Source organism: Pteropus vampyrus, unplaced genomic scaffold (genome assembly GCF_000151845.1).
Source record: "Pteropus vampyrus isolate Shadow unplaced genomic scaffold, Pvam_2.0 Scaffold196, whole genome shotgun sequence".
Taxonomy (NCBI): Eukaryota; Metazoa; Chordata; class Mammalia; order Chiroptera; family Pteropodidae; genus Pteropus; species Pteropus vampyrus.
This window is the reverse complement of record NW_011888977.1, coordinates 1,756,748-1,768,120: the sequence shown is the minus strand read 5'-3', so window position 1 is coordinate 1,768,120 and position 11,373 is coordinate 1,756,748. Positions and strand designations below refer to the sequence as shown.

The 11,373-nt window shown below is 40.4% G+C and overlaps 1 protein-coding gene across 5 annotated transcripts in view; it reads right to left on the bottom strand.

Annotated features, from left to right (window-relative positions):
• Positions 1-1,251: 1,251 nt before the first annotated feature.
• The window catches only part of ANKRD27 (ankyrin repeat domain 27), a 49,213-nt gene continuing 39,091 nt past the window's right edge, over positions 1,252-11,373 (bottom strand). For 4 of the 5 annotated variants that reach the window (XM_011371860.2, XM_011371861.2, XM_023537707.1 and 1 more), the window contains 7 exons: positions 7,723-7,920; positions 6,819-6,938; positions 5,816-5,977; positions 4,740-4,848; positions 3,915-3,993; positions 3,655-3,727; positions 1,257-2,597 (listed from right to left, as the gene is read on the bottom strand). In XM_011371860.2, the coding sequence (XP_011370162.1) occupies positions 2,364-2,597; positions 3,655-3,727; positions 3,915-3,993; positions 4,740-4,848; positions 5,816-5,977; positions 6,819-6,938; positions 7,723-7,920 (975 nt within the window). In that variant the 3' untranslated portion in view covers positions 1,257-2,363. Of the gene's footprint in view, positions 2,598-3,654; positions 3,728-3,914; positions 3,994-4,739; positions 4,849-5,815; positions 5,978-6,818; positions 6,939-7,722; positions 7,921-11,373 lie in introns of all 5 variants that reach the window. The other variant, XM_023537708.1, reaches the window with a different exon arrangement.

Genomic DNA, 11,373 nt, shown 5'->3' with positions numbered 1-11,373 from the left:
AATTAAGTGTCTAGCATTCCTGAGTGAACAAATGAATAAGAACCATTAAGAACATCAAAATTTTTTTAAAGGAACAATTACATAGTCAAAATAAGTTTTGAACAAGGATTTTGAAAAAAATCGCAGTTACAGGTAAATTTTGCTTTAGGTCTCATTTACATAAAAATGCTGGAGGGAGACTAGACAATTTTCAGCAAATCTGGTTACTTGCTTTCTTGCCTAATGGCAACTATGGATGTGACTGTGTAAAGATTGTCACTCTCCTGTCCTTCAGAGATACTTCAGAATGGAAAGTGGTTCTGTATACGAGGATAGAAGTTCTTGAAGGCAACAGAGGTGGAGTACTTTCCGTCCAGGGAGTGGCGAGTGGTTATTCCAAACTTTTTAATTTAACCAACAATACTTCGAACCAATTTCTGAGTTGTCAAATTACGTTTAGTTTTAAGTGGGAAAGCATTGGAGAAGAAAACAAGTGTTTTTAAAACTACTTGAGGTAAATCACTTCAGATGGCTAACCCTGCTGATTACCAGGGTAGCTTAAGAGAAAACTCCTCCGTTAAGATTGAAAGTCCCATTCAGGGTATTTATATCTCCAGATGAAGGGTACACCAAGCTGGAAACTGCCAGTTCAGATGACACCGCCAGTCACTGCCAATTGGGCCTCGACACCAGCTGTGATAGCATAAGCAAATTGGCCCCCTTCTCTGAACCTGTTTCGTCATGTGATGATTCTGTCAGCCAGGGCAATTGTTAAATTTAAATAGGGGAATACACAGAAGTATATAATTTCAAAATTGTGTTGCGCCGTCCAAAAAATTGGGTGGCATCATTGCATCATGGAAATGGCTGTGCCGATAAACTGCATAAGATATAGATTCTTAATTAGCAACTCAAGTTGTTTTGTTCAAAAGTGAAAAGGCTGATGAATAAATTGTCAAAGCATCAGTGATCATTTCCTGTTTGGGCTAAGAACCTGTAGTATATTCATTTTGTTCTGATTTTAAAAGAAAACTTTGAGAGCCCTAGGCTAGGTGTCTGGTGTATTGTCAGCCCTGGTCAGGGGAGATTGGTAATAATCTCTGAATGATCTAGTTTGCATGTTTCAGTCACACACACATCGTTTCAGTCACACACACACCTGCAACTGAAAAATAAAATGTATATCCGTCCAATGGAGGAAGATTATAGTAGAGTGGCTTAGAAACAAAGATCTCCATAGCAAAATGTTAACTAAAAAAGTAAACCATGACACTCTGAAGAATCATAAAGTTTACTGTTTCTTTTCCATCATTTGGCACATACCCAAGGCACATTAGAAAATTAGAAATCATAAATTACTTTGTAGAAAAATAATCAGCCCCTCCCTTCTATACATACACAGTATTTCTAAGAACATGCACAAAACTTTTCCCTATTACAAAGTTATTTCAAAATGTACTCAGGACAAACCCATGTTTGTGGCTTTAGACCAATTAATAACATAAAAAAATAAGGGTATAATCTATAGAAATTCATAAAAAGGAACAAATGGCAATAAATTCTAACTTAAAGTAACTTTGACCTGGTTTGTGCTGTAAGTTTTAAATCTGAATCAAAAGACTAAAAAAAGATGTGCCAAATCCACGCTCTAGTTTAGTTGCCATCCTTCAGGTGGGATATCTAAGGGACGATTTTTAACGGAAAGGGATGTTTCCAAAGACACCGCTACAGATGCCTGTGTGCGGTGACCAAATACCTGTACTTGCTTTGTTGTAAGGAAAGTACATGCAACTTTGCCCACATACATAGTGCAGAGCAGGCCATATGTGTCCTTTTCACTAAAGTGAATAAAATGGCATTTAGCATCTTTGGGTTGAAGTGTTGCTTTGCAAAAGGAACATTTCTCAGGTCCTATTTTCTTCATTCATATGTGACATTTCTGCCCGGGCTCCACAGTACTATGAAACCTAAATTCTCTTCAGCTCATCCCAGATGAAGGAATTCTTTTAGCTCATGGTTTGTTAATTTATACACATCACAGAGGTTTAGCACCTTTTAGGAGGAGGAGGTCAGAATCTGGTGATGAAACCTCTTACTGTAACTAAGGAACCCTAATGCTTAAGAAGAAACATACACCCGGGTCTTAAGGATCTGGACACCACTGGAATTTTCATCCATTCCTTTTCAAGTGTATTCATTAGCTTGAAGAAGAAAGAGATGGCAGTCATTTTCTTTGTTGCATTCTTCCAGCCACAGAAAAGCTTCAGGAACTTTCTGCTTTCCTCTCAAGCCAAATAGCACATTTAGTTCTACTCTGTACTCATGCTTGGCATCTTCTTGTTAAGGTCTCACTTCTTGGCAGCAAATTTAATTCCTTATTACTGTTAAGACTGGGAAATACTAGCCTCTTGGGGAGTGGTTAGGTTGCCAGCAGTCTCTGGGCCCCTAGGTACAACTGCCTCATCGACAGTGTGTCTACGCAGCATTCGCCTGTTTCCAGGAGCTGTCTGTTTCAGTCCAGGCCTCTTGGGCTGATCACCATCTCCTTTGTCAGCAGTCTGAGATCTGCTCTGGTCTGACTGGTCATTCTGTTTCTGTATGATTCGTTGCCTCCCAGGCTAAACAGAAAGTTCAGTTCAAATGGTTGACATGTGCACACTGTCACAACAACCAGCACAACAGCTACCCTTGAGTACCATCTAATGTGCTCAGTACTTTCCAGGCATAATTTCAACTCTTTTCACATCCCTGTGGTGACAGTCTGACATGTACATGCTCCAGGTGTCAGACACAGCATAAATGCTTTATGTGTTTTCACATTTAATCTTTACAACTTCAACAAGTGTGTACCATGATTATCTCATTGTCCCCATCCTACAGCTGAGGAAACTTGATCAGCAAAGTTAAGCAATCTGCCTAAAGACCCGTAAGAAGGGAAAAGTTAGCACCTGATTGAACCTAGGCAGATTTTAAAGTTTGCCGGTTTCCCACCCAGCATCAGGGCTATTAGCAGAGTTGTGAAAGATTATGAAATCAAAATTAGGCATGTTAACAAAAATTACTTTAATTCTCTAAAACAAAGGTTGAGAACATCTGTATGTATATTTGTTCCAACAAGTCTATGCCACACATGCTATAAATGCAACTTTTCATCAATAGTCATATCAATAAGCAGAAATAAGAAAAGTCATGTTCCTGAGAAGAGTCACCTAATTGCACCACAAAATGTAAAGCAGGCTTCTTTTAATAATTGAGTGATTAAATAGGAAGACGGCCACATACAGAATTGTCTATGTGAGCGACTTCATGCCACATTTAGAGAATTTTACCCTTCTGTATACAAACTTGTTTTCTTCCTTACATTAGTGATTAACACATTAGTGAATTTGCTTAGATAGTGAAATTTGAGATATCTCACTAAGTGCACACCATGAACTAGTGTCTTCGCACGTGTATAACTATTTTCTAGTTTTTCCTCACTTCCCTTTCTCAGTTTAGAAATGTATTTTTAAATGTAACAATAAATGAAGTCTGTACTCTTGACTGTCCTAAAGAACTCGTTTTAATTGTTATCAACTCTTAGACAGTGAAGAAAATAATGAAACGTGTTTACCATAGTTTTGAAAAAGCCAAGCTTTAAAAAATATGATTATAACTCAGTATTTAATAACTCACCTCACGTAAAGAATCTTCAGTAAAATTAGGAACACTTCTATCTCTTGCCATGATCTCCCTTGAAGTCCTTCCCCTGAAATCCAAAACAAACTAATACTTAGCGTTTGGGACAGTGATGCGAAATGCCTCGGTTGGCCACGAGGTGGCAGCATTTGATGAGTGCAGATTTGTCTATAATCCATTCAAGAGTCACACATATCCTGCTTCTGTTATAAGGATAGGGTCAAAAGCACAGAAATCAACTCAAATTTTATACTCACTTAAACTGACCAACTGAGTGGACAAAGTAAAACTGTCTTGTAAAAGGTTCACTTGGTAGATCATACATTTTTGAGTTCCCTGAAGATAAAAGAATAAACATCTGAAAACTTCTAAAATAGTTTAAGAATTGTTTTAAAGTTACAGTATAGATGCAACCTTTCAGTTTTCTTAGTTGAACAATATTTTGAAAATTAAAAACTGCATTTGCTTAAAGAAACATTAGTAAAGATTTATTATTATGTGGACCCCCTATGAAACAGATAAATCCTTAATATACTGATATTCCCCAGCCACAGCCAATTACAGTGAGATAGCCTCCAGATATATCAGTGGGTTTATTCACATTATTGCATTGCAAAATCATATCATAATAATAAAAAAAAAGACCCCATCTAAACTATAACAACAATAAAAGGAGAAAATACTTTAGCCCCACCCCTGTTTGGCAACTGCTTTTTTAATTACCATCAACCAAAATATTCTTTAAAGGTAGCATTTACCCTGATGTCCAGGAAATGCTTAGAAAAGGCTTGGCTGTGGAACATGAGGCGTGGAAGAAAAAAACAGAGGTAGCGCCTCTTCAGCTGGTGAGCGGAGGCCTAACCTTCAAGGTAATGCTGAGAGACACCATCACAACCAACCAGAAAATTAGTATCAAAAAACCCTGATAAATGAGGAGGTAACATCCGTTTCTTTGGTGCCTAATCCCACCCCCAGTCACAATTTAATTGCATTTTTAATTTATAATTAAATGAAAACCAGCAACTTCTCATGAACTTCCAAATAAACCCAAGTTGAGAATTACAAAGAATATAAGTTCTTACATTTTTTCCTGATCTTAACAGTAACATACTCCTTGTCTGTTTCGCCAACATCATCTAATGTGGCCACACAGCTTGGTACTACCTGAAGTAATTCCATTATTTTCGAATTCTACAATTTGAAAGAAAAGAGGTAACATTAATATATATTTTTTTTTCTCAGCAGATAATTACCTGTTTTTGATCTAAATGTCAATACTAGTGTAACTGAGCAGAAGCAACTACAGGCAAAACTTCAAGGCCATAAAGCCTAGAGGTTAAGAGCAGCCCTGAATTAGAAGCCTGGCTCTGCCCTCTGCCAGATACTCAAGGTCAGGTGCTTCACTGCTCTATGTGATTAGGTTGACAATCATAGGAGCTATTAGTTATCATGAGGTTACTGAGGACATCCAGCACACGGTAAGTATTCAAAATTGAAAGTTTAAAATATTTCAATACTGTTAAGAAATGTCACTGAAACTTAAATATTGACATAATTAGCCTGAGTAGCTTAGCTTTATGGTGACTTTAACATGTCAGTAGTGTCATATAACAGCATACTAGTTGTCTACCCTGAGCAGAAAACTAGATAAAGAGTTGACATGAAAACAGGAACAGTAAACTTTCTCCCCAGGAGAAAAATACTTTTTCCTCACCATTTCTCCATGGCAAACGCCCATGGCACCGGGAGAGGGGTAAATTGGTCTTCATAATTCTCCATACAGAATGCAAGGCATTTTAAAGCCAAGTGAACAAACTTTCTCCATCATGCTCCTACGAGCACAGGTATATTCCCAGTGCAGGGAGGGTGAAACCAGAACGTTCTCTCAACTTGCTACTTTCCTGCGAGGTCCTGACTGCTCGTTAGGAGCCCAGGCAGCTGCTGGGGGAGCGCCTCTACTCAGGCCCCTGGAAACTACCTGAAGGACCAACTCCTGGCTCCTGAGCAGCCCACTTCTGACCAGGTGACCAAGGGGCGGGTATTTAACCACGTGTTCAACCACACTGGCAGACTTCTGGCACACCAACTCAGCCAGGCATAGCAATTAGAGGTCTGGCCACTGCCTGGATGTCCTCAGCTCTTCTGCTCACCCACTCACCTGCTCAGCACAATCTATAGCTGTGCACTGCCTCTTGTTCAAGACCTGAACTGAAGCTCCATGAAGCAGAAGCAGCTCCACGACAAAGACGTGCTTTTCTGTCACAGCCTCGTGCAGTGCTGTGTTGCCTTTATTGTTAGAAACATTAATGGAGGCCCCATGCTGGAAAGCGAAAAGGTACAATCAAAAGGAATGCTAAAAACTATTAATGCATAATCTAGGTGGTGTGTATATGGGTGTTCGCTATAAAGTTCTCTCAATTTTTCTGTATGTCTGAAATTTTGCTTAAAATGTTAGGGGTAAAATAACTGAGAAAAGTAATACTAAATATCTTTGTACATAAGTACAAAAAAGATATGGCAGAAAAAAAAACAGAAGTCACTTAAATGTATACTGCAGGAACAGTTAAACCAATAAATAAACTGGTACATCCATACTTATGCAACCATTAAAAATTGAAGTTTTTAATAAACAACTTTCTACTTTAAGTGCAAACAAGCAAGACAGAATACAATACTGATCTAAACTATGTATATTTTTTTTAAAGTTCACCACCATTAGATGCCTTTGAGTAATGGGGTTGTAACAGGAAGGTTGTTTTTTCTCTGCTTCTTTAGATTCTTTGTTCTATAATCAACACATATAACCTTTATCACGAGAGGGGAAAAGTAGCAGTGACAAAGGACATTCGGCTCAACACTGAAGATAACAATTCGACCTACCCTGGTAAGCAAGGCAAGATCCACACCTTCAGCAAAAGCAGCGTCTACGTCCCTAATTCTGCATCCTTCATGCAGCACGGATGCTGAGACGCCATTTCCCATCAAAACACCACCACGTGGAAATTTGGTGCAAAGCTCCTCTCTCCAGTGGCAGCTTAAAGCAAAAGGCAAGAGGCCTGCCCGTCCCTGCCCATCTTTAGTGCACTGCCAGGAGCTTGCCACGAGACAAGATGCCCATCACTGACCAGTGTCAGCAGCTCCTGGGCTGTGGGAACCCGTACCTGTAGCAGTAGCGCCGCGACTTCATGGTGGCCACTGGAACAGGCGTAAATGAGGGGTGTGTTACCACTTATATCCTTTTTATCGGGTTTAGCATTGGAATCTAATAGATACTTCACCACCTAACCCAGAGAAAAACAATTTACAACCTTAATTAAAGTCTGCAGAGAGAAAGCCTCTAACTTGGTATTCTTTTGACTTTTTTCTAAGTTTACTCAGAAGCCCTTTTAGACCCGTGTCTGACCTCTGGAGAAAGCAGATCAACTGAAAGAGGGTCGACTGTGTGCCAGACGCTTGTTTTTTTTCATTTAATCATTAGATCTACTCTATGGAGAGCTGGAATTATTACTCGTTTTACAGATGAGGAAACTGATGCTAGATGTCATGAGAGAGAGGGGAGATGTGAAGCAGAGTTCCAGACTTTAAAAAGCTTATGATAGAACTAATGAGGGAAAATGAAAAATACAGATAATTTTCAAAAAGAAAAATAAGACTTTAAAAAATCAATCATTCCACAATATCTCTTGGCCCTACTCCATAAAGTGCTGAACTGTTTAGCACAGACCAGGGGCTGTGGACATGTCAGGGTGCTAAGACGGGGCTAGAGCCCTGGATGACCACCACCCAAGCACTGAGAGAGCTCCTGCTGGGGCTGGAATCAGAACAACAGTCTCTGTGCCACCCAAATGTGACTGGCAGTGGGAGGGGGTTGGCGCCACCTCCAGATGCACCAGAGTTCTGTGTTCTGTTGCTGAGTGGTCCTGCCACGTGCACCAAGAATCTCGGGGCTGGGGGGAAGGACAGGAGCCGGTCCCCTGGGCTAGCCCTTCTACAGCACTCCCAGCAGGTGAGGTTTCAAGCAAAAGCAAGTACCCTGACGTTCTGCCCAAGAGACAGAACCCGTACCTGAAAGTGGCCTTGCTGGCAGGCCAGGTGGAGCGGGACGGCTTGGTTTGCGTTTCTGGCACCTACACTGGCACCATGCTTCAGGAGGAGGGGGATGAGGTCCGCCCGACCATGCAGGGCAGCGACGTGCAGTGGGGTGGAGCCATCCCGGTCGGTCACATTCACACCAAGCCCACTGGCGGGAATCTTTGCCAGCTTCTAGTAAGTGCAGAAGATGGAAATGGAAATGTCATTTATATTTAAGAAAACTGCGCTGAAGGAATGAAGCCATCTGTCCCCCACAGCCCCTTAGCAAAATTCAAGATCACAGTGGGATCCAGAATCAGGTTGTCCAGACGTGAATTCCTACCACATTAGAAAAGTATGCTACATCAAACGATTAATTTCCATTTTCAAGAAAGCAACCCCCTTAAAATGATACCATATTATGCCAAAGCAATTCAATGGGGAAGAGAAAGTCTGTTTAACAGATGATGCGGGAACAACTGGATATTCATATGTGGAAAACCTGCACATCAACCCTTATCTCACGCCAAACGCAAATAGTAAAATGGATCATAGACCTAAGTGTAAAAGCTACAACTGTAAAACTTGAAGGGAACACAGAAGAAAATCTGCAACATGGGATAAGCAGAGATGTCTCAGGTCAGACAAAAAAGCAAAAAACATAAAATTTTGAAAAACTAGACAATAAAATTTAAAAATCTTTGCTCTTTAAGAGAGAGAGTTAAGAAAATGAAAAGGCAAGTCACAGAATGGGAGAAGACATTTGCAATGTGTGAATCTGACAAGGACTTATACCAACCAGAATTGAAAAAAAACCCACAAACTCTTACCACTCAATAAGACAATCCAACTTTTTAAAAATAAATAGGCAAAAGATTTGAAAAGACTTTTCACAGGAGACAACAGGTGAATGGCTGGTAAATAAGCACATAAAATAACATCTTTAGTTATCAGGAAAATGCAAATCAACATCAGGAATGACAAAACCAGGGGTCAGAAAACAGATCAGTGACTGTCAGGATGGGGATATTTTGGGGACAGAATATTTTAGGGCAATGAGAGATTCTGTATCTTCACTGTGGTGCTGACAGTTATGTGACAATGCATTCGTTTGTCAAACCTTCTAAAACTGTGCTACTTACCTCCATAGTTCACCTTCATTTTTATCATGAAACTACCCTACTATTCAGTGGTTTTAATGTCAATCGTGCAGATATAAGAATAATCAGTAATTAAAAGGGCAAACAAAAAAACTAATTTATAAACCATATAACTGAAAAGAAACTTAAATTGAGATACTGAATCATGTTTTGATAGTGGAATCAATACGTCAGAGTTTTCTGTGACTGATCGAGGACTAAAACTTTGGTTGTCTAGTATACTTTCCAATGATTAAAAATGTTATCTCAAAAAAACTATACTAAATTTAAAGGGTGAACTTTACCGTATGTAAAATTTACCTCGAAAATAAAAACAAACGAAGAAGTAGTGGGGAAAAACACAATGAAATACCACTGCACACTTACCAGGATGACAGCTAAAACTTAAAAGCCAGAACACCAAGTGCTGACAAGGATATGGGGGCAGCAAGAGTTCTCACACACTGCTGGTTGGAATGGAAAATGCAGTTTCTTATAAAGTTCAACATAACACTTACTGTATAAGCCAGCAGTTATATACCTAGATATTTACCCAAATAAACATATTTATGCAAAGACATACACAAATATTCACGGTAGCTTTCTTCCAAAACCAAAAACAGAAAACTATTCAAATGTCCATCACCAATAGGTGATGAGATGCACAAATTATGGTATATTCAACAAAATACTACCCAGCAATAAAAAGAACTGCTGATGCAACAGGAATCTCAAAAACATTCTTCTAAGGAAGCCAGAATCAAAAGAGTGTGTACTGTATGGTTCCATTCACACGAAATTCTAGAAAATGCCAATGTGTCTGTAAAGACAGAAAGCAGATCCGTGATTATGTTTGCAATATGTACATCTGATAAACTGTCCCTGCATGGGATAGGGGAGGGAAAAAAGAAGGGACAAGCTGCACAGCAGTACAAGGAAATTCTCAGAGGTGAGGGCAGTGCTCTATATTTTGATTGCAGTGAAGGCTTCATGGGTTTATACAGCTGTAGAAACTCACCAAATTGTATACTTTACATGGCTATACATTAAGTCTTCATTTAACTGTCGATAGGTTCTGTGACGTTAAACAAAATGATGTACAACAAATTTTACCATCAGCTAATTGATTTAAACAAGAGGTAAGTTCCTATAGAATCTCAAAGTTATATTGAAATGACATTATTGGGGGACCTGCTATACTTTATTATTGTATGTAAATTATACTTCAATGAAGATTATTAAACACACAGTGGGCAAGAAGAGGATGGGGTTGGGGGGAGTTTTAATCACAGACATGAAGCAATTAGTGTTGTGTCTTTTTGAGAAATTACAAAAAAAGGAAAAGAGGTTTTAAAAGAGCAGGGGAGTGGGGAAAATAGCTCATGCTAACAGAGGCTCTGTTCATCCCTTTGGCGACCAAATCAAAGTTGTGGTGAAACAAGAAGCAAACAGCAAGGAAAAGTTGTCTGGGATCTGGAAGAACAAGCCATACAACTAGAGAGAAATCTAAGAAAGCACCTGCAACGGCAGAAGGTAGGATGGGGCGAGGACATGCCGCTGACCGGTCTCGAGCGGCTGAGTGAGACGGAGGCTGCGGCAGTGGCAGCTGCAGACGCCTCTTAAAGAGGCCACGTCTGCAAGTGGACTTTCGCGGTGACGGACCTGCTCGCTCTGAGCACCAGTGCTGGTTCGGCTGCGCATGGGGCACCAGGGTCTTACAGGGGGACACTCAGTTGTCAGAGTGAAGGCCGAGGTGAGACTCACTATAGAAGTCCCGGCGGTATCCACTGTTCCTCTGTTGAGCCCTCCCCCACCCAGTGCGCCAGACACAGCGCCACCATAGCTGAGACATCATCAAACTGGATAACAGAGGTCACTCTTCCCAGAGAATTCCCTGAAACTCTGCCTCCCGAACTTGCGGGCCCACCCTAGCCACATCCAGCTGTGTCCTTGGTGAGTCAGGTGCCCGTTGCTGAGTGGTGCCTAGACTCACGCTGGAGGCAGCGGGCCTTGGTTTCTGGTGTGGCCTCTTGAGGCAACTAGAAGCAGAGCACCTGTGGATTGCTTGCTGAATCTTAACAGGTGGCCCTGGTGGGGAACAAGCGGGGGCTAAATTAGGCCTGCAGCTGACCCATCTCAGGACTGTGCCACTGGTCACCTACTACGCAAAGCCACACTAATAAGACTGGGAGACTTAAGAGCTTTGCTTAGTACATAGAAACAGACACGGAAAGGCAGCCAAAATGGGAGGACAAAGAAGCAGAAACCATATGAGAGACCAGAATAGAGATCCAGGAATAATGGAGTCGAGTAATCTAATAGATGCAGAGTTCAAAACACGGGTTATAAAGATGCTCAATAAACTTAGGGGAAGTGTAGATGAATTCAGTGAGAACTTTAACAAAGAGATAAAAAACATAAAAATGAAAATGGAAATTATAAAAGGAAACCAGTCTGAAATGAAGAACACATTATCTGAGATGAAGAGTATATTAGATGGAATCAA